At 50.9% G+C, this 21,194-nt stretch overlaps 1 protein-coding gene across 3 annotated transcripts; it reads left to right on the top strand.

Moving 5' to 3' along the window:
- Positions 1-30: 30 nt before the first annotated feature.
- LOC111945701 (maestro heat-like repeat-containing protein family member 6) lies at positions 31-8,615 on the top strand. Of its 3 annotated transcripts, none has more exons than XM_086874902.1 (16): positions 31-1,880; positions 2,072-2,212; positions 2,571-2,635; positions 2,753-3,193; positions 4,253-4,401; positions 4,654-4,801; positions 4,977-5,167; positions 5,250-5,387; positions 5,657-5,771; positions 5,944-6,081; positions 6,313-6,489; positions 6,614-6,769; positions 6,930-7,031; positions 7,424-7,526; positions 7,800-7,856; positions 8,178-8,615. In XM_086874902.1, exons 2-16 carry the CDS (start codon positions 2,095-2,097, stop codon positions 8,285-8,287), a joined length of 2,208 nt encoding a protein of 735 aa, XP_086731028.1. In that variant the 5' UTR covers positions 31-1,880; positions 2,072-2,094; the 3' UTR covers positions 8,288-8,615. The 3 variants fall into 3 exon arrangements, with proteins under 3 accessions (XP_086731028.1, XP_086731029.1, XP_086731030.1); XM_086874903.1 differs by having other exon boundaries at positions 1,575-1,880; positions 2,057-2,212; XM_086874904.1 differs by having other exon boundaries at positions 1,614-1,880; positions 2,047-2,212.
- The last annotated feature ends 12,579 nt before the right edge of the window (positions 8,616-21,194 follow it).

Raw genomic sequence — 21,194 nt, 5'->3', positions numbered from 1 at the left:
TGCTTTCCTGTGGAATGTTCTACCTGCCCCAAGAGTAAAGAGGGAGCTGGAGAAAGAGCTTGCCAGGCTGCTCTCGATCCTTTCCCAGCAATCCTGGTTAAGGGGAGAAGTCCAAGCTGGCTCAAATGTGTAAATGTAACAGCCGTGCACAGGAAGGGTCAGTGGGAAGGATGATCCAGGAACCATTGCCCTGGCAGCCTGAGCTTGCTACCACGGAAGGCCTTGGAGCAGATCCTCCTGAGTGCCATCCCATGGCATGTGCAGGGAGCCAGGGGGTCTGCTGGAGGGTGGGAAAGCTCTGTGGAGGGATGGGAACAGCTGGGGGTCCTGGTGGGATGTTGTGGAGTTCTGTGAGTGTGTTTTGGGGCTGTTTGTGTTGGTGGGTGTGTTGGGGAAGGAGTTGTCTGGAAGTGAGAGGTCTAGGATGGAATTTGAGTGAGTTTGATGGCAGCATCTGTGGTTTGGCACAGCTTTGGTTATGGAGGACATAAGGAATATCTGTGACTTTTCCTGTTAGTGGTCCTGGAAGAGGGGAGAGCTGTTCTTTACTAGCCACTTAGGTATCTGTACCAGGGGGAGAATTAGCCTTTTTGCAATCTACTCAATTGTTTGGACTACTTTAGTAATGCTGAGTGGACTTTGATTCCTTGAGAGCTTTAATCCTTCAGAGAATTAGGATATTATCATCCCTCCATAGAAAAGCAAAGGTTTGCAGACCAAAGAATGGTAGTTTTTTAGCCTCTCTGGAGTGTTCTATTTTGTAAAGTGACTCTCAATGGATGACATTAAGACAAAGGACTTGCTGCTTTGAGATGGGAAGCTAACTTGCAAATCTTTCACATTCTCCGGCCATTCCAATTAATTGGTGAAGTCTGCAACATTTTGGAAGTACTGGAATTGAGCAGTGGGGAAGCTCTCATGAATTGAGGATTCTTAAATGCCAGATCCTTCTGTGCTTTCCCCACAAAGATGTTTTATAGCTGCAGGAAATGACATCAATGGGAAAATAATTCCCACATGTAATTAATCTGACCAAGATTAAGCATTGCCAGCAGTTGCTCCAGGAGCTCCTGCCAACAGCCCCTGCAGGAAGGAGCCCAGCCCCCAATGCATGTGGGCTTTGTCTGCCCTCTGGCACAGAAACTCCCCAGGGGCACAGGTCTCTGGAGCAGGAGAAGGGCACCAGCACTGCCATTGCTCGGCTGGGATGGCAGGTCTGCCTTGGTGGGGACTCTGCCACACCTGCTGATTTCAGTGCTGCCAGGACCCTGTACAGATTCTGTGAAAGGCCCTGTGCCCTTCCTGCTGTGGCTGCATTGGCAGCCCTGAGGGCTCCTTCTGCTGCCCTGAGCCTGCAGAGCAGGGCAGCATTTGCTGATGGTTCGAGGTGTTCCTAAAGATCCTGTCAGGCTGTCTTAGACACTTTGAGCAAGGGATTCCTTCCAACCTGGGCCACTTTGGGGGGAGGGGGGCGGAATCAGGGCAGGTGACAGTGTGTTCAAGGGCCCTTTGTGACACGGCGCAGCATGGTAACTGTGGAATGGAACAGGACAGGGTGTCCAAGGGCCCTTTGTGACACGTGGTGACATAGGAGCTGGTGGTGACAGGACCACACCACTGTGCCCAGTGCACACGACGGGACAGGACGCGCCAGAGCGGTGCTGTGAGGAGCCCCCGCACAGCGCCCTCGTTTGTGTCAGACCCGGAGCTTTTCCAAGGCATTACTCATACAGGTGACCTCGTGGCAAGACTGCGGGCCTTGGTGGCCCGTGTCTTTCCCAAGGTTTTTCTTTTGCAGGTGCCTGCAAGGCCAGACTGCAGGACTTGTAACCTGGAGCTTTTCTGAAGCATCTTCCATCCTTCCGGCCTCTGCCCTCAAGGTGAGACTGTGGGACTTAGTGAGCACAATCATTTACGAGGAGTGTCTAGTCATTGTGGCAGGAGCCCTCAAGACCTGACTGCAGGACTTGCTGTCCTGTAGCCTTCCTGAGGCTTCTCTGTCACTGGTGCCTTTAAGGCACAAATGAATGACTTGTTCACTCAAAGATTTCCCAAGGCATCTCTCTTTAAGGTGCCTTCGAGGCAAGATTAGTCATGGCGGGCAGATTCCTCAGCCTCTTCAAGGTGTTCAGGGGGAAAAGAAAGAAAGAACCTGGAACTGCCCCAGCACAACTGCCTGAAGAGCCGGAGCAGTTCCAGCCACTGCAGGATGGTGAGTGGCAGAGCTGGGCCACAGGGCTGATGGCTGCAGACAGCTAGGCCCTTCCCCATCCCATCCCATCCCCTCCCCGTCCCCATGCCCATCCCCATCCCCATGCCCATCCCCATCCCCATCCTCATCCCATCCCATCCCATCCCATCCCATCCCATCCTATCCCATCCCATCCCATCCCATCCGCTGTGGACATGCCCATGGACAGGACAGAAGAGGGGATTGGGGCTGACCCCTGGCAGTGGCTGTGCTCCATACCCTGGGCCATCCCAGGGCTGTCCCTGCCTGGGGAGTGCAGGGCTGGGCTGTGTTCTCCGGCCTCTCCTGCAGCCCCTCAGCTCTGGCTGATCTTTGCCAGATGCAGCCATGGACGGGACACAAGAGCAGGACCCTGCCCGTGGCCGCTTCCGCAGAGCAGCGCAGGTACCTGCAGCCATCCTCACCTGGGCTGGGCCTGCTGTCACTGCTCAGCCCAGCACCACACTTGAAGCACTCCATGGAACATGCCTCTCTTCCCTGTCCTTTGTTCTCCTTGCACAGAGATTCCGCAAATTCATGCGCATTCAGCGTAGAAAGAACACCACCACAGCAGCAACTGAGGGCACAGCTGAGCCTGACTCCAGGCTGACTGAGCTCCAGGCAGAGCCTGATGTCAGCTCAGATTCAGCTGAGCGCTCAGAAGACTCTGACGCTGCAGGGAATGATGAGAGGGCAAACTCTGACAAAGCAGTGACTGAGGACGTGGCCATTCCAAACAATGACACTGGAGAGACTCAGGGCATTGCAGATGCTGACATCACACCCGCTCCTGCTCTGAGTCAGGAACTCATAATGGACAATTTCAAGGAACATTGTGTTTCTTCTGAGCAGCAGGTACCCAGCCAGGGGCCAGAACTGGAGGCCTCCCAGGATCGTGTGTCCCCTCAAGCCACATCCACAGTGGCCCCTCAGCCTTTGAGACCAGCACATTGTGGCGGGAAGGTAAACACTTGTAGTGGTTTAGGTTTGTCAATTCCATTTCCCAGCCAATGCAACAAATACATGTTGTGGTTTTAAAGCAATAACTAAAAAATTACTAGAAAACTTACTTATTTCTTGCTGTGAGATATGGATTAGAACAAGAGCAAAACAGGCTTAAAACTTAAAAGGAATAAAGAAAGTTTATTAACAAAACTACAAGAATAAGAACACCAGAAAACTCCTTTATCCCCCAGCTACCCAACCATTTCCTTGTTCACATGACAATATAGAGACAAAAAAACTTTGGAACTTTGGTGTTTAAAACAGTCCCAATTCCTGCTAGTCTTTTCATCAGCCTTTGTAGAGAAACAGAAGTATTCTTCTGCTAATCTATGGAGTTTTTCCCAAGAAAACTATTTCTGTTATAGCTTTCTATTTTTCTGATGCCAGCTGCCCAGAAATCTCTCATCAGATTTTTTCCACCCATTTCACATTACTCTGAGGTGTGTTATGGGTCAATGAGTCTAGGGATGTCGTTTTTAAGGATGAGTTATTCAAAGGTAAAAGTTCTCTTCATCTGTCTCTGTGAGCTTCTCTGGAAACAGAAATTTTCTCATTGCCTCTCAAGGCTTCAAATCTTCAACTATTACTTCACCTCACTCTGTTCCAGCACCTCACTGTGTCACACTTACTCCACCATTTGCTCAAAATCCACAATCCTTTTGCTCAGCCCAGCCCCTGCTGGGGCCGCATGGCCTGGGCAGGGGACAGGAAGCCAGCTGGAGCTCTGTTACCTTTCACAGCCAGGAAACAAAGAGACAAAGAAATTCCCAGGCTTAGGTCTTAAGGTGGTGTTCACAGGTTGATCTCACTTTTCAATGGTTAAAACTGCTGTCAATTCTTAGAAATGGCTAGCTGTTGGCTAGGAGACAAAGTCCCATCAGCCGCCAGCAGTTTTAACTTTCTTCGGTGTTTCTCTTTATTTTCTTAAATGCCAATCTATCTCAACACTTCTTGGGGGGAAGCTGGGGAAGTTGCTGCCTTGGACAGTGCTTCATGTCCCTCACATGCCTCCTCCAGGTGCCAGCTATTGTAAGGAATATTCACCAGAGTCTGCTGTCCCATGTCACTGTGGATGCCAGGCAGCAAATTGACATTATAAGGCTGGCTGAAAAACATCCTGTTGATGTGGTGCTGACTCTCCTGCGCTGTGCCCCATCATGTGACAGGTATGGGGCCCACGTGCCTTGAGAGCTCAGGGCTCACCAGCCTTTAGGGCCCATCGCCCTGCACAGCCTGTCCAATGGGCTCTGCCCAACAGGCAGAGAAGTCCAGGAGCCTCGGGCCCCTCTGTTTCCTGAGGTTGCTACCAGTGCTCCCTCCCTGCCCCTCAGGGCACCAGGACTTTGTCACTTGGGGCCCCACTGCTGCACAGGTCATGGTGACTGAGACACCCCTGACACAGAGCTCTGATTCCACAGAGCTGCTGAAATGATGTGGAGAGCCATAGGCTCGTCAGGACCAACAGTGGAGAAAGTGCTGCCAGCACTGCTCTGTGTGATGGAGAACTGGCCACTTTGCAGCATCTGCACCTCTGATGGAGACAACAAGGATGTTTTTCCCCTGACTGTGAGTTTCTGGATCTGGCTGTTGATCAACCATTGGTTGCTTCTCCAGCAGCTCTCCATCCTCTCCCTGCTTCAGTTCCTGAGTTGAAGCCTGCTGCTTCCCCTGTGCCTCCCCTTGGGCCCTGCCCCATGGACACCTCGGCACTGAGCACTGTCTTTGGGTGCTTCTTTTGCAGGCAACTCTGGTGCTCTGGCTGATTATCCAAGTGCCTCAGTGCCACAAGGCAATGATGCTTTATTCCGTTCGCCTGTTTGCGGCTCTGCTGTTCCAAGTTGTCATTACCACCCAGCAGATGCCACCAGTGGAAATTGACTGCTTCTGGAGAGCGTGTCGGGAGCAACACCGCCTTCCCAGCAAACCCAACAGGTCCCAGTTCTCCTGTCCTTCCCATGCCCTTGTAGCTGGCACCAGTGCTCCCAGTGTGACCTGGGCTTTGCTCTGCACACAGGTTTGCAGTGCAGGCCATGAAGGCTCTGCTCTGCCAACTGCGGTGTGACAATGTGGTGATGCAAATGGAATGGCAGCGTGGCTGGGTCATGATGCTCTGTGCTGACACCCAGCAGTATGCCATGAGTCTGCTGGCCAGGTGAGATCCCCTTCTCACCACTGCCTCTTAAATTGTGCCCTGTGCTTGGGGTGCCTCACACAGTCCCTGTGGTTCTCGGACAGAGGGCCTTGTCACTGAGGTATGGCCAAGCAGACTGGAAAAGGCTGAGAGAAGAGGGTGCCCAAAAGGAGCCACCTCCCAAAGCACCCCCATCCCCTCCAGTGTGAGGAAAGACTGGATCTCTGTGAATCAGTCACAGTTTGTTGCCCCTCCAATTCAGGGTCTTGGTGCTTTTTCACCCCTGACAGGGAGATGCACGGTGCCTCCCTCTCTTTGTGTTCCTGCATTGCACTCCGCCTGCTCCGGCTACTCAGCAGAGAGGAGCCACCCTGGGATCTGCCCTTCTTGGCATTCCTTGTGGAGGTGAGCCTGATGGCCAGAACTACCTCGCTCAGCTCCCTGCCAGCCCTGTCCCCTTGCATAGCTGCAGCTGCCTGGAACGGTGCCCGTGCCCTGTGCTGCTGCCTCGGCCCAGCCCTGCACAGTTCCGGGCTCCTGCCAGCCGGGTCCCCTGTCACTGCCCTGTGCCTTTCAGGTCCTGGATTGCCTGGACTTGCATGAATGTAGTCACAGCATATGGGAGATTATTTCAAGGCACCTGCAGAGTGAAGGCAGGCAGAGGCATCACCTGGCACTCAGAGGCCTTGTGGTGCTCAGCGAGTATCCCTTGATGGTGAGAATGGGGCAGCAGCTGAAACTGTGCTGGGGAAAGCAGCCCCTTGGGCTGGCTGGGCTTCAGGAGCTGAGGCAGCTGCTCCCAGCTCTCCTGCTTCACCTGCCTGAGTGCATTGGGACAGCCTTTGGCCTCTGGGCCTGGCAGCAGCAGGGTGGGGTTGCAGTGCCAGGGTGGTGTTGGTGCTGCAGCTTTTCATGGCTTCCCAGCACAGCCTTGTGTTCCACACAGGCCAGACTTATATGCAGCCAGTCTCAAAGCCTTCTGGAGCTGCTGGGTGATACAAATGAAGATGTAGTCAGCATGTCCCTCTCTGTGCTCACAAATATGCTCCAAAACAAATACATCCTGATATCCAGCACTACTGCCCCAAAGCTGGCTGAGGCACTCCTGCTGCTCTTTGACCACGTAAGTCTCTGTGCCCCCTGCCTCGGGCATTGGCTGCTGCCCAGAAACTGTGCCCTGTGGATTTTTTGGCCATTGTTCAAGTGAGCCTGGAGTAGTTGAACCTGAGTTTTTTCCTGTCCTCCAGTACAACAGCCATGTGCAGCTGCTCTCCCTTGGCCTTTTCTGCAAGGTGATGGATTTGGTAGTAGCTGCGGGAAAAAAGCCCCTTGAGTCAATCTTGTGCCAGAACCTGTGTCCACTTTTATTCCACTGCCATGATGAAAACCGGCATGTGGCAGAGGTGAGGAGTCGTGGGCTGCTGGTGTCCCCCTGGTAAAGGTCTTAGCTGCCTCCTGCCCATGTAACCTCCAAGGCTGCAGCCTCCTCCTGGCCTTCTCAAAGGGGCACGTAACACGTGTCCTGGACTGTGGTACCATCTCTGCATCTCTGCTGCTCTCCAGGCCTCTCGGGAAACGCTGCTTCATGTGGCCAAGTTCCTAAAGAGGAGAGATCTCAAGCAGCTGGTGAAAAAAGACAAGATGTTGGAGTTTTCCAAGTGTCTGGTAAGGACGGCCTGGAGAAGCCTCAACTTGGAGAAGCCTCAACTTTGAGAAGCCCCCCGGCCCCAGCACTCAGTGTGTGGGGCTGGCAGCAGTGACCCCTGGCCGGTGCTGCACCCAGGGGCACCAGCCTGCGCCCCACACGCTGCTCCCTTCCCTGGGCCGCACGGCTTCTTCTCCAGGCTCCTCTGGCCCCGAGTGGGGATGCGGGGAGGGGTGACACCGCGGCTCCCCGGGCAGCAGCCGGTCCTCTGCCCCCTCCAGAGCCCGGCGCCAGCGGCTGCTGGCCGGGCCTCAGGGCTGGCCGGGCACGGGAGGCCGGGGCTGGCCGCAGGCCAGTGCCCGGCCGAGGGGCAGAGCCCGCACCAACCCTTCCCTCCTGCCGTTCTCTCCAGCTGGCACAGGACAGGAGCCGAGCGGCCGAGCACCTGCGCCGGGCCCTGCCGTACCTGCAGAGCCCACAGGAGCGCCTGCGAGCGCCGGCGATCAGTTTCATTGGTGAGCCTGGGGTCCCTCCCCGCCCCGCCGCAGCTCGGCCCCAGCCCCGGCTGCTGCCCCGGCAGCGGCACCCGGGCCCGGCGCCCTGGAGCCCCGGCTGCCCTCGGGGCTGCTGCTGCCGGCCTCTGGCAGCCGTGCCCTTGGGCTGAGTCAGGATGCGGCAAGGGCCCGGGCTGAGCCCTGCTGGGGCGGGAGGCCGTGTGGCCACAGGGCTGGCAGCGCCGCTGGCAGGGAGCTGTGCTGCTGGGGCCCTGACAGGCTCTGTGTTCCCAGGGATGGCCGGGCGGCTCCTGAGGGGGCAGCAGGAAGAGCTACAGGCCCTCACTGAGGGTGAGTGAGGGCTTGCACTGGGTGGCTGGCACTGGGGAAGCTGCAATGCACGGGCAGGGAGCTGTGATCCCTGCCGGGGCTACGGAGGATTTTTCTCCTTGTGTGGACAAGGGGTGGTGTGGGCAGAGCACAAAGAGATTTCAGGGATGTGGGGCAGGGTTTTGGGGGGAAGTGGATTTGTGACCAGGACCTTGCGGTTGATCCCCTTGGCCCCCTCTCGTTGCCATGGCAAGAGCAGGCTGGGATGGCCCTGGCAGGACTTTCTCCTAGGATTCCCACAGATACAGACTCTGATTGTGGCTCTCTTTCCCTCTGTTCCAGCACTTCAAGCCCTGAGGAGAGATGGCAACCCTTCCCATTCAAACACAGCACTTCAGGAGATATTCAGTGAAAGAGCTGCAGAACTATACTCATCTGCTGGCTCAGAATAACCAGTGTTCATTTAAGACCTTCAGATGCCTTGGAAGATGAGATTACACTGAGACCAGAAGGGACCAGCTGGAGCTCAAGCACTGCTGATGACTGTCACAGCTGAGCCTGTGGGAAGCTCTTGTGGCTTCAGCCCTCTCCCTGCCTCTAGATAGCTCCCTCCCTGCAGCCCTCAGACACTGCCCATGCCTTCTTTTTCCCTCCACTCTCCCTCCCTTTTGACAGCTCCCTCCCTCCAGCCCTCAGACCATGCCCATCCCCATTTTTGCCTCTCAGCTCATCCGTTTGCTTCGCTTTCCATCAATAAACAGTTTGACTTTTTCACTTAAACTGCATCTCTGTGGATCTGAAGTGTCACAAATCCAGAGCGCTGTAACACACAGGCCCCTCCTGCCGTTCTCTTCTGCGCCATGTCTTGTGTAGAGGCACAGATGTTGGGGGTTAGGTGTCCTTTTTTAATTCTGGCTTGCCCGTGGAATTTTTACCCATTAGTTGTGGGGACAACCTAACTGTGGGTACTTGGAGGGTGCTTGACAAAAGAAAAAGAGTGTGGCGGGCCCAGAGGGGGAGGGGTGGCAGGAAAAAGGAGGGTGGGGACAGTTTGGCGGGCTTTCTTCAGCTTCAGAGAAGGACACAGTGGGCGCGGAGCTGTTGCAGTGGGGAGAAGGGAATTTCGCCATCACCCAGACGGAGCTGCTGCTTCTTCTCCTTCTTCCCTGTTTTTTGGTGGCCTCGCACCCGCTGTTCTGCTGGGACATGTGACAGTGCCAGCCACCACTGCGGAGCTGCTGATCCACCTCAGCCACCAGCCCAAGATCTCAGCTCATCCCTGCTGTTCCAGCTGAGTGTTCCTCAGAGCCCTGCAGGAGCACCAAGACTGCCCACCCGAGGGGGTTTGTGAAACAAAGCCTCTTTTCCATCCCATCTCAGCCGAGAAAGCTGTCACAGGGCCCCTGGTTCTGTTTTCTTGCTAATGCTGTAGTTATTGTTGTTTGTTTGCCTTGTTATAAATACTAGTAAAGAACTGTTATTCCTGATAACAGATCTCTGCCTGAAAGCCCCTTGTTTTCAAAATTATAATAATTCGGAGGGAGGGGATCTACATTCTTTCATTCCAAGGGAGGCTCCTGCCCTCCCTAGCAGACACCTGTCTTCCAAAACCAAGACATGACCTTACCTCATGTACTGGCCAAAGGTGAGATGACATGGTAACTGGGAGAATTCCACTCCAGCGGAGAAGATAGGAGGCTTGGTTCTGCAGTGGAGAGGCAAGAAGGACAAAATGCACGCCTTTTTGATGCAGGGGATGCCCTGTAGGCTCCTCCCACTGGAGCACCATGCTCCATCTCCTGCTCAGTGGCTTTTCACCAGTCCAGGGGTTGGTATGTATTATTTGCAACAGCAACTAATAAAATAAGACTTGCTTTGCAATTTTGTGCATGGGCATTTTCCAGAACCCATGATGTTATTGGCAATGAGGATGGGATGCGCAGAGCACAAAAACCGATGGTGTTTTGAGCATGTGTGAGTGAAAAATAGACTCATGTTTGAGTGTGGGTAAGAGGACAGGGACAGGGTTTGGGCAGTGGAACCTGTGGTTGCACCCTGAGCGCAGGTGTGTAGCTGCACCAAGGAAGCAGTGCCGTGGGTGTGTGCAGGACTGCACCCCTGTCTCGCTTTGAGATAAGTTAGGAGGAAATGTCCTGACAGGGACATCTCCTCTAAAGAAAGGTAGGTTTTGGCACTCTCTGCCCTCTTGGGGTCAGAGGTACAGAAAATGTGCCCTTTTCTGTAGTGCCTGGCTCTGACACCCAAAAGAGCACTGAATTTAAAGCAACACCATGGAGATAACTTTTAAAGTTCAGTTGAGAAACTGGGAATATGAGTGTGTAAGTTAAGAGTTTTCTTAAGTCACTGGGTGAGAAAGTTAGAGTTTAAGGTTTAAGCTATTTTAGAAAATAAGAGACAAGATGAAGGACTTAGGGCATTGTCCCTTTCTCCTTCTTCCTTCATCTTCTTCTTTTAAGGGTTTTTGGAGTGAGTGATTGGATAGAAAAAGCCGCAGTGCAGCGCACAGGTGTCAGGTCATAGGGTCATAAGAAAAATAACTTACTTGGCATTTGATTATTGGACAAATAGACATAGAAAAGACCATGATGAGATTCTTTGTTCTCCATTTTGCACGTCTCTATCTTAGTGTATGTAGCTTCTTGTACTCTGTATATATGTAATATAGATAAGGAAAGAATAAACAACCAAGTGTGAACATGAGAAAACAGCCTCTCTCTGGTTAATCTCAGTCCTGGGGAAAAGAACTCAACCACCAGTGTCACCTCGACACCTACAGGTCAAGGCTGACAATGTTCCCTCAGGATGCAGCAGTCCTGAGGGGTCTCCCCAGAGCTGCCTGATGCCGCCCACTCCTTGTGGCACCAGTTGCTTTCCTGTGGAATGTTCTACCTGCCCCAAGAGTAAAGAGGGAGCTGGAGAAAGAGCTTGCCAGGCTGCTCTCGATCCTTTCCCAGCAATCCTGGTTAAGGGGAGAAGTCCAAGCTGGCTCAAATGTGTAAATGTAACAGCCGTGCACAGGAAGGGTCAGTGGGAAGGATGATCCAGGAACCATTGCCCTGGCAGCCTGAGCTTGCTACCACGGAAGGCCTTGGAGCAGATCCTCCTGAGTGCCATCCCATGGCATGTGCAGGGAGCCAGGGGGTCTGCTGGAGAGTGGGAAAGCTCTGTGGAGGGATGGGAACAGCTGGGGGTCCTGGCGAGATGAGGGAGGTTGGTGTTGGTGGGCGTGTTGGGGAAGGAGTTTTCCAGAAGGTGGATTTTCAGGCCTTTGCCCAGGCGGGACTGGAGAACTTGGTGCTTAGAGATACATTCCAGTTCCTTTTCTCCAGGACAACAGCTGTGTGCAGTTGCTCTCCATTCAACATTTTCAAAAGGTAATGGACTTGGAAGAAGACAAAGGAAAAAAGGCCCTGGAGAGAATTGTGAGCCAGAGACTGCTCCTGCTCTTCTTGAGCTGCCATGAGGAGAACCAGCATGTGACAAATGTGAGGTTTTGTGTGATGCTTGTGGATCTCTGGGAGGGGGCTCTGCTGCCTCCTGCCCTGCTGCTTCCCAGGCTGTGGCCTCCTGCTGGCCTTGGCAGAGGGATGCAACTCCTGTGCCCTGGGCTGCAATGCCATCTCTGCTGCTCTCCAGGTCTCTTGGGAAACGCTGCACTGTGCAGCCAGATTCTTGGAGAAGACAGACCTCCAGTGGGTGCTGACAACAAAGAATCTGTCGAAGATCACCGAATGCCTTGTAAAGGACAGCCTGGAAACCCCAGCCTCAGCCTGGAGAAGCTCCCTGCCCCCAGTGCTCAGTGTGTGGGGCTGGCAGCTGAGGCCCAGATGTGATAGACTGGCATTTAAGAAAACAAAGAGAAACACTTAAAGAAGTTAAAACTGCTGGAGGCTGATGGGTTTACACTCCTGGCCAACAATTGGCCATTTCTAAGAATTGACAGCAGTTTTGACCATTGAAAAGTGAGATCAACCAGTGAACACCATCTTAAGACTTAAGCCTGGGAATTTCTTTGTCTTTTTGTTTCCTGGCTGTGAAAGGTTACTGAGCTCCAGCTGGCCTCCCGTTCCCCTGCCCAGGCCATGTGGCCCGGGCAGGGGCTGGGCTGGGCCTGCCATGGCTCCCAGACGGGAGAAGGGGCCTGTGGGGCTTCCTTTGGGCTCTGGCCGGGCCAGGCCGGTCCCTGGCAAGGCAGCAGTTTTTGCCATGGGTGAATTCACCAGAGACTGCCAAGTAAGGAAAGAAAAAAAGCTCTTGACTTGCGGAGGGCTGAGACAGTGACCACACTCTCCAGAGCAGCCATGAAGAATCTTCCATCACAGACAACTCCAGCCACTGCTCCGGCAGAGGTCACAGAACCATCTACAAAGCCTGGGCAATATTCTAACCCTTTCATTACCTAGATGAGACTTGCAGATTAATCCTTTTTTTTTTTTTTTTTCCAGAGAGAGAAAGAGAGAATAATCAACATGTAAAGAGATTTTATAAACTATCAGAGACAGTGAAGAAAGGAATTAAGCTTCAGAAAAGGTAGAGAATAAGGAGATGCTTTAATACACTGAAAATATTTTTCTGTTAAAGCTATAGAGGTGGACAATAGTGTTTGAAAAAAACTCCTTTAATTCATGACAGAGTATATTGGGAGGAATGGAGTAGTTCAAAGTGTGGATTTTGAGCAAAAAGTGAAGTAGTTGTGATACAGTGAGGTGCTGGAACAGAGTGAGGTGAAGTAATAGTTGAAGACTTGTAGCTTTGTAGAGGCAAAAAGAAAACTTCTGTTTCCAGAAAAGTTCACAGAGACAAATGAAGAGAACTTTTACCTTTGAATAACTTATCCTTAAAATGACATCCCTAGACTCACGACCCATAACACACCTCAGAGTGATGTGAAATGGGAGGAGTAAACTGATGACAGATTTTCAGGCAGCTGGCATCAGAAAAGTAAGAAGCTTTGAAGAAAATTAGTTTTATTGTGAAAATCTCCATAGATTAGCAGTAAAAGACTTCTGTTTCTCTACAAAGACTGATGAGAAGACTCTAGCAAGAATTAGGACTGCTTTAAACACCAGGGTTTTTTTGTCTTTATATTGTCATGTAAACAATGAAATAGTTGAGTAATGGGGGAAAAAAGGAGTTTTCTGGAAGTTTTATTCTAGTTTTCTTATTCTTGTAGTTTTGTTAAAAAACTTTCTTTATTCCTTTTAAGTTTTAAGCCTGTTTTGCTCTTGTTCTAATCCATATCTCACAGCAAGAAATAAGTAAGTTTTCTAGTGATTTTTTAGTTGCTGCTTTAAAACCACAACACCGATGCTGCACCCAGGGGCACCAGCCTGCTCCCCACATGCCACTCCCTTCCCTGGGCTTCACAGGCTCCTGTGTCCCAAGCCCTGACTGGATCTGTGTTGCCTGGGATGGCTGGAGAGCACCTGAAGTGGCATCAGGGAGAACTCCTGCAGATCTACAAAGGTCAGCGAGGGCAGCAGGCTGTCTGTAGTGCTGGCGGGGGGAACTGCAAGCCCTGGCCTGGCTGCAGGGGGCTCTGCTCCCTCTGCGGATGCGGGGGGGCAGCGTGGGCAGAGCACATAGACATTTTAGGGGCACATGGGGCATTCGTGGCCAGCAGCTTTGGGTTGATCCTCTTGGTCCCTGCTCCCTGCTGGCCATGGCAAGAGCCCACTGGGATGGCTCTGGCAGGGAGCTCTCAGTGGGCCCCCGCAGGTCTGGGATCTGACTGTGGCTCTGTTCGTCTCTCTTCCAGCCCTTGAGAACATGGCAGATGTCATCAGCCCTGCCATCAGAAGCCTGGCAATTCAAAAATTTTGTATGTTCCAGGCAGTATAGAGAACCCAATATTCCATCTTTGGAAACCTGCAAGATCAGCTCCACATGACATAGAGGACACGGTCTTATCTCTCAGGCCTTGACTGGCTGCGCTGCTGGAGCTCTGCTGAGAGCTGATCTGGGAGGCTCTGTCTGCTGGGGCCACCTGAGCCAGCTAGGATTTTATTTTTCTTCATAATTGTTCTTTCCTTATTTTTGTTTTTATTTAGTATGTAAATATAGGATGTGTTATAAATACACAGACTCCCAGGAGCTTTCTTTTGCTGCCCAAGGTCCGCAGGATATCGGGGAAGAGAGGGAAAAGGGTGCTTATGCTCAGCAACCTGCTGGGGTGTGCAGTGGTGAAGGGAAAATGGCCAAAAGCCCCTTGGCCTTTGTTGGTTCTGCTGAAGGCACAAGCCCTGTCCCAGCCAGGAAGCAACATCTGTGTCCTACTACCTGTGTGTTGCTGGCCGGATTGCTGAGGGCTCCCAGGTTCCTCTTGATCCAGCTCCTCTGGAGCTCCTTTGGGGCTGCGGCGCTGCTGCTGGGCCAGGCTGGAGGAGACCCTGAGGGGACGGGGTGCTGGGAGGCTGGAAAGGGATGAGGGGCTGCAGAGGCCATGACGGGACAAGGCAGTGGGAAGGCACAAGGGGGATGTGTGAGCAAGTGGGTGGCAGGAGGCTCCAAGGGAATAATAGGCCCCTGAGGGGCCGGGGTGGTGGGAAGACATGAGGAACTGGGTGTCAGAGGCCATAAGCAGCCCCAGGGCAGCCGCCTGGTTCCTGACATCCAGCTAATCTGTGGCTTCCCCAGAATGCCTCCCAGGCCTGCAGCAGAAGCCCTCGAGGCTGGGACACCACCCCTCCAGGAGGGTGGGGACAGCCCAAGGTGCCCAGGCTGGGCTGGCGGGGCACATGCAGGGCAGGGGGGTGCTGCCAGGCCACAGCCACTGGGTGCCTCCGATAAGGGGCAGTGGGCAGAGGCAGGGCTGGCCACCAGCCCGGGCCCTCGCGGCTGCCCAGGCCATGGTGCTGTGACCGAGGCCCCCCTGACACAGAGCTCGGGGCCCACAGAGCTGCTGCCACCATGGGGAGGGTGGTGATGTCTCCTCCAGGAGAGCTGCCAAGTTGCTGCTGCCCAAGCAGCTCTGGAGCCCACAGAAACAGCAGCAGAGTGCCCAGGAACAGCAGCAGCCCCAACGTCGGCACCTGCGCACTGAGGCGTCCGCAGCAGCCGGATGCCAAACAGGGGGAGGCTGTGGGCACAATTGCCTTTGGTTTGGCAAAAGGCTTCAGCAGAGTTGGCCACAATGGCTTTCTCTTCACTTGTAGCCTCACAGTAATGCTTGGCAACTTCAGCTGCAGCCTGTGCCCCTGACTGACTTGGATGGCCATGCTTGTGGGCGAACTCGCCTTCCACACGCAGGTGTTCCAAGGCAGCGGCATTGGCGCCATTGTGAGAGAGAGAGAGAGAGACTCAGGACATGAGAACACAGGAATAGCCTGTTTGGCTCATTCTTGGGTTTGCTGCTCCTGCCTAAAGGAATCATCAGGAGTATATGCTGATGTAAAGGTATAGCTGAACACCAAGGACTTTTTCTGTAGTGTCTAAAATTAAAACCTTGTGTGACAGTTCAGAGACTCTAAAATCCAGGGTGAAAATGACAGCTTTGGTATGAAAGAGTCCAAGAAATTTTGACATGTGATTTTTCTAGTCAAGGATTTTAATTCCAATGTGGAAACTACAAAAATATAAAAATTTGTTTTCATTGGCTACCCCTTTGAAATGGCATCAGTATACCAACAGGTGTACTGGGGACAATACTTGTCAGTTAATGGCTTCAGATGTGGGAGATAAATATTTTGCCTGGGTCCACCCTGAAGTTCAAGTTTTCCCAGGGATTTGATTGACTGGTCATTGCAGGTAACTTTAATAAATGCAAAAGGATGTAAAAGCACAGTTTCTGGATAATGCGCACTAGAGATAGGGAGAAAAGCCTGAAAACAGTCATCAGGCTCAGGAAAACTTAAAAAAAAATAAAATTACGAATATAATGTAAAAATAGATGTTGCTCTGTGACTGTTCAGGCAGGACTCTGTGTCTGGAGAAAATGTTTGCCTTGCATCAGCTGTAACACAGATGGACACCCAGCAACTGGAGCCTTGAACATCAGAGACTGGGCTAATGTTTCTCCCAGCAAAAGACACAGAAGATCACACTGAAACAGGACAGTGCCTCTGTACAATCTAACCATCTGAGGAAACTCAGCAGCTGATGGTGTTTTTGTGCTACTGCAAACCCCTTCCATGGAAAACATCATTCCAGGAAGGAGCAACATCATCTGACAGATAGCAAGAGTGTTCAGCAATAGCTCCAGGAGCTCCTGCCAACAGCCCCTGCAGGAAGGAGCCCAGCCCCCAGTGCATGTGGGCTTTGTCTGCCCTCTGGCACAGAAACTCCCCAGGGGCACAGGTCTCTGGGGCAGGAGAAGGGCACCAGCACTGCCAGGGCTTGGATGGGGTGGCAGGTCTGCCTTGGTGGGGACTCTGCCACACCTGCTGATTTCAGTGTTGGCCAGGCCCCTGTACAGATTCTATGAAAGGTCCCATGCCATTCCTGCTGTGGCTGCATCAGCAGCCCTGGGGACTCCTTCTGCTGCCCTGAGACTGCAGAGCAGGGCAGCATTTGCTGATGGTTTGAGGTGTTCCTAAAGATCCTGTCAGGCTGTCTTAGACACTTTGCTTTCAACCTGGGCCACTTTGGGGGAGGCTGGGGGAAGCCCAAGGGCAGGTGACAGTGTGTGCAAGGACTCTTCATGACAGGTGGTGACATAGGAGCTGGTGGTGACAGGACCACGCCACAGTGCTCAGTGCACGCGACGGGACAAGACGCGCCAGAGTGGTGCTGTGAGGAGGCTCTGCATGATATGCAGATAGAAAGAACTCTATAACTCGGAGTAGTTATGAGAGTAAGTATGAATTTATTCAGCGCTGAGGTGCATGGGGGATATCTCCTCCAAAGGCATGCACACCTTGGAGACTTGTTTCTCCTTTTTTATTCTCTACAAACTAGGGTTACACAGTACGCCTAATGAATATTCATTTGCTAACCCTGCATGTCCCTGTTTCGTATTAAAATTAGGGTTTTTTTGCAGCTATTTGCAGCTATTTGCAGCTATTTGCAGCTATTTGCAGCTGCACACTCCTCCTTGTTGGTCACTCTGGTGATCTTCTGGGGGTCTTTGGGGCTGAAGTTAGCATTTTTTCTTCAGCTGAACTTTTTATCTTGTCTCCTTGTGCATGCTTCCTTCAGTTCTTTTGAACCCCCCCTCTTTCCATTTCCTCTGGCTTAAGGGTCAAAAAAAATCCAAGGAAACCCCTCATCCTATGGCGCATTTAGGCTTGTATCCTAATTATTAGCTGTATTCCAGCTCCTTACCTCACCCTATAGTCTTTATTCTCTTCCTGCTATTATGGGAACAGTCAGCATTTCACACGGGTTTTGTAGCCCCTTCTTTTATGCAAAGCAATTTTATAAATGATTCCTAATTCTTAATTTCTCTGTTTCAAGCGCACTCATTTGTGTCTGACCTGGAGATTTCCTGAGCCATTATTCCTGCAGCTGACCTCGAGGCCAGACCACACAACTTGCTGACCTGTGGCCTTGCCAAGGCTTCTCTTCTGCAGGTGTCCTTGAGGGCAGACCATGGGACTTAGTGACCCAGAGCTTTTCCGAGCCATCGCCCATCCCTGCAATCACTGCCCCTGAGGCCAGGCCACAATTCTTGAGGAGGAGCTTCCTGTCCTTGTGTCAGGAGCCCTCAAGACCCGAGTGCAGGACTTGCTACCCTGCAGTCTTGCCAAGACTTGAGTCTTGCAGGTGCCTTCCAGGCATGACTGCAGGACTTGCTGACTCAGAACTTTTCCGAGGCATCTCTCCTGCAAGTACAATAAATCCAGCCCCTGCCATGGAGCAGCGACCCCCAAGAGTGCCCAAGTTGGCCTGGGTGGAGGAGGAGGAGGAGGAGGAGGAAGAAGGCCCTAAAACTGCCCCAGCACAGGAGACTTGAAGAGGTGCAGCAGTTCCAGCCACTGCAGGAGGGTGAGTGGCAGAGCTGGGCCACAGGGCTGAGGCTGCAGCCAGCTAGGCCCCATGCCATGCCATGCCATGCCATGCCATGCCATGCCATGCCATGCCATGCCATGCTATGCCATGCCATGCCATGCCATGCCATGCCATGCCATGCCATGCCATGCCATGCCATGCCATGCCATCCCATCCCATCCCATCCCATCCCATCCCATCTCATCCCTGGTAGTCAAAGGTTGAATTTGATGGTCAAAGTTTCAACTTGAAGTCCCAAGGTTGGATTTGGTTGTCAAAGGTTGGATTTATTTGTCAAAAGTTGGATTTGATGGTCAAAGGTTGGACTTGAAAGTCCAGTGTTGAATTTGGTGGAATAATGGTATTCCAGTTGACAAGATTTTAGAATCCTCCAGTTGCCCTCCCAAATTCCCATCAACAGTGGAAATCCATGGAATAACAGCATCCTTTTCATTGGGCATTTTGAATCCTCCATCTCCCTTTCCAAATTCCCATGAAAGCCATGGAATAACAGCATTCCAGACATCAGGAATTTTGAATCCTCCCATTTCCCTCCCAAATTCCCACGAAATAATGGAATTCCAGGCATCAGGAATCTTGAACCCTACAGCTCTCCTCCCAAATTCCTATGCAAGAATGTCATTCCAGGCATTGGGAATTTTGAATTCTCCAGCTCCTCTCCCAAATTCCCATGGAATAGCAGCGTTCTGGGCATTGAGAATTTCAAATTCTCCGGTTCTCCTTCCAAATTCCCAGCAAATTCCCATTGAATAACGACATTCTGGACATCAGGAATATTGAATCATCCAGCTCCCCTCCCAAATTCCCATGGAATAACAACATTCTGGGCATCGGCAATTTTGAATCCTTCCATGCCCCTCACAAGTGCTCATGGAATGAGAGCTTCAGGAATACAGGTAACACAGTATGTAGATGATTTGCTACTCTCTGGAGAGCAAGAATCCATTGTGAAATTGAGCACTATTCAATTAATGAATTTTCTAGGAAAGAGTGGACTAAGGGTATCTGAATCTAAATTGCAATTTGTTCAACAAGAAATAAAATATTCTGGATGCATAATTAGTCATGGTACCAGAAAATTGAGTACCAAAAGGATAGAAGGAATTCTAAATGTACAACCTCCCCAAAAAAAGAGGGAGGTCAGACAACTATGAGGCTTAAATGGATATTGTAGAGTATGGATTGAGGAATACACACTAAGTGTCAAATTTTTATACGAAAAGTTAACTGTATCAGAACCTATTAATTGGACTCAAAAAGATAATAAAAATTTAGAAATTTTGAAGCAAAAATTTATTTGAGCCCCAGTTTTATCCCTTCCTTCTCTAGAAAAGGATTTTCACCTGTATGTTAATGTGGAGAAAGGAATTGCCTACAGGGTCTTGGCCCAAGAGTGGGTGGGAATCCGTAAACCAGTAGCCAAATTAATGGACCCTGTGTCCCAGGGATGGCCAGCATGCCTTCAATCAATTGCTGCAGGAGCCATCCTAGTAACAGAGAGCCAAAAACTTACCTTTGGGGGAAATCTGATAGTATATGCTCCACACTCAATCCAGACTATTCTTAAACAACGAGCAGCTGAATGGCTAACAGACTCCCGTATTATACAGTATGAGAGCACCCTCATTCTTTCCACCAATGTAACTGTCGCCCTGAAAACTCAGCTTCTGAGCTTGCTGACATAGTTTTCTAAAGACTTTCCCAGAACAGTAACTGTAAACATAGAGACAGGCATACATTCCTTCTGTTACACATCTTGTGATGGGCATCTCTCATGGCCAGTGCAGTGGGGAAGTGTTATCCTGACCATCCAATCCCCGGTCGTGGTCAGAAACCTATAAATCCTGGGAGAAGAAATAAACTTTCTCTTCCTTTCACCACACCTCAACCTGTGTCCGTGTGATCTATTCATCTTCAGCGGCAACATGTAACCTTGAAAACAGCCATACATACCAATCCTGCACAATTTTGATATGGAACTCCCCCAGAACAGGATCTCATGCACAACTGTATAGATATTACAAATTTACAAACAAAAATTTGAGAAGTTCTCCTGGAGAGTCCATTAGATAAAGGAGAAGTTCTGTTTATCGGTGGATCATCCAGAGTGGTAAATGGAAAGTGGTGCTCTGGCTACTCCATCATAAATGAGAAACAACTATGTGTGCTAGAAAAAGGAAAATTACCACCTTCCTGGTCTGCCCAGGTAGGCGAGTTATACGCCTTGGAAAAGGCATTGCGCAGACTGGATGGAGCTACTGGAACAATTTATACAGATTCTAAATATACGTATGGAGCAGCCCACACATTCGGGAAAATCTGGGCTGAAAGAGGGTTTCTGACATCAAAAGGCAAAGACATTCTATGCAAAGAACTCATATTAAAAATTCTGGAAGCACTTAAGTCACCTGAAGAAATTGCAATAGTACATGTTCCAGGTCATCAAAAAGGGAATTCCAGAGAAGCCAGAGGAAACATCCTGGCAGTCCACGCTGCCAAAGAGGCTGCTCTTGAAGGAGAAGTGAAAGTATACTTTTTCCATCAAAAAGATACACCTGAGAGCATACCAAACACCCTTCCTCTCCCTATTTTTAAAGACAGTGAAAAACAAAAGCTCTTATCGCTGGGTGGGAAAGAAGATCCAGAGAGACGGTGGCATCTCCCTGATGGCTGTCAGATGTTAAACAAGGAACTTACTAGGGAAATATTGCCAGCTATTCACCAGTCTTCACAGAAGTAATTGTGAATGCCGTTTATTTCTATCTTTAGCACACTTTTTATAGGGTTCTACAGGGTCCGCAGGCAGAGAAAGCTACTATTGGCTAACACACACAGTTGACATTTTTTCTCCTACACACAAGGATATTGTTTTGCTTTACTCTCTCTTCTGCATGAAGGTTTCAAGGATTTTAGCCCTTAATATCACGACTTATTTCAAAGGCTGGTTTGTGCATACAGGCCTTTACTAATATATAAAATATAGCAACAGGGAAATATTATGGAACCTCCACCAATCCACACATTGGGGATCTAAAGCTTTAGCAGACCACTTCCTTCGAACTTTCAGATGCCAGAAAATCTATGAATTAGCTAACCAAGTTACCAAAGGTTATATAATATGCCAAAAAGTCAACAGGAAATTAATGAGGAAAATGAGACCTGGGGGAATCAAAATAGCAGTTAGACCCTTCCAATGTATTCAAATTGATTTCACAGAAATGCCCCAGGTCCAAAGATGGAAGTATTTATTAGTAATTGTAGATCACCTTACCCACTGGGTTGAAGCATTTCCAACTGTCAGTGCCACTGCTTGAACAGTGAGTTAGACAATCCTGGAACAGATAGTCCCAAGATATGGAATTATAAATAGAATTGATTCTGATCGAGGTA

This window comes from Cyanistes caeruleus, unplaced genomic scaffold (genome assembly GCF_971803275.1).
Source record: "Cyanistes caeruleus unplaced genomic scaffold, bCyaCae1.hap1.1 HAP1_SUPER_29, whole genome shotgun sequence".
In the NCBI taxonomy this organism is placed as follows: Eukaryota; Metazoa; Chordata; class Aves; order Passeriformes; family Paridae; genus Cyanistes; species Cyanistes caeruleus.
This window is presented reverse-complemented; position numbering and strand designations above follow the sequence as displayed.

What these genes read in the sequence shown, in the direction of transcription:
- LOC111945701 (XM_086874902.1), top strand. Translation starts at nt 2,095, where the DNA reads ATGGCGGGCAGATTCCTCAGCCTCTTCAAGGTGTTCAGGGGGAAAAGA. An exon ending in TGTGCCCCATCATGTGACAG is followed by an intron (nt 4,402 to 4,653) that starts GTATGGGGCCCA and finishes CTGATTCCACAG; the next exon opens with AGCTGCTGAAATGATGTGGA. An exon ending in GCCGGCGATCAGTTTCATTG is followed by an intron (nt 7,527 to 7,799) that starts GTGAGCCTGGGG and finishes CTGTGTTCCCAG; the next exon opens with GGATGGCCGGGCGGCTCCTG.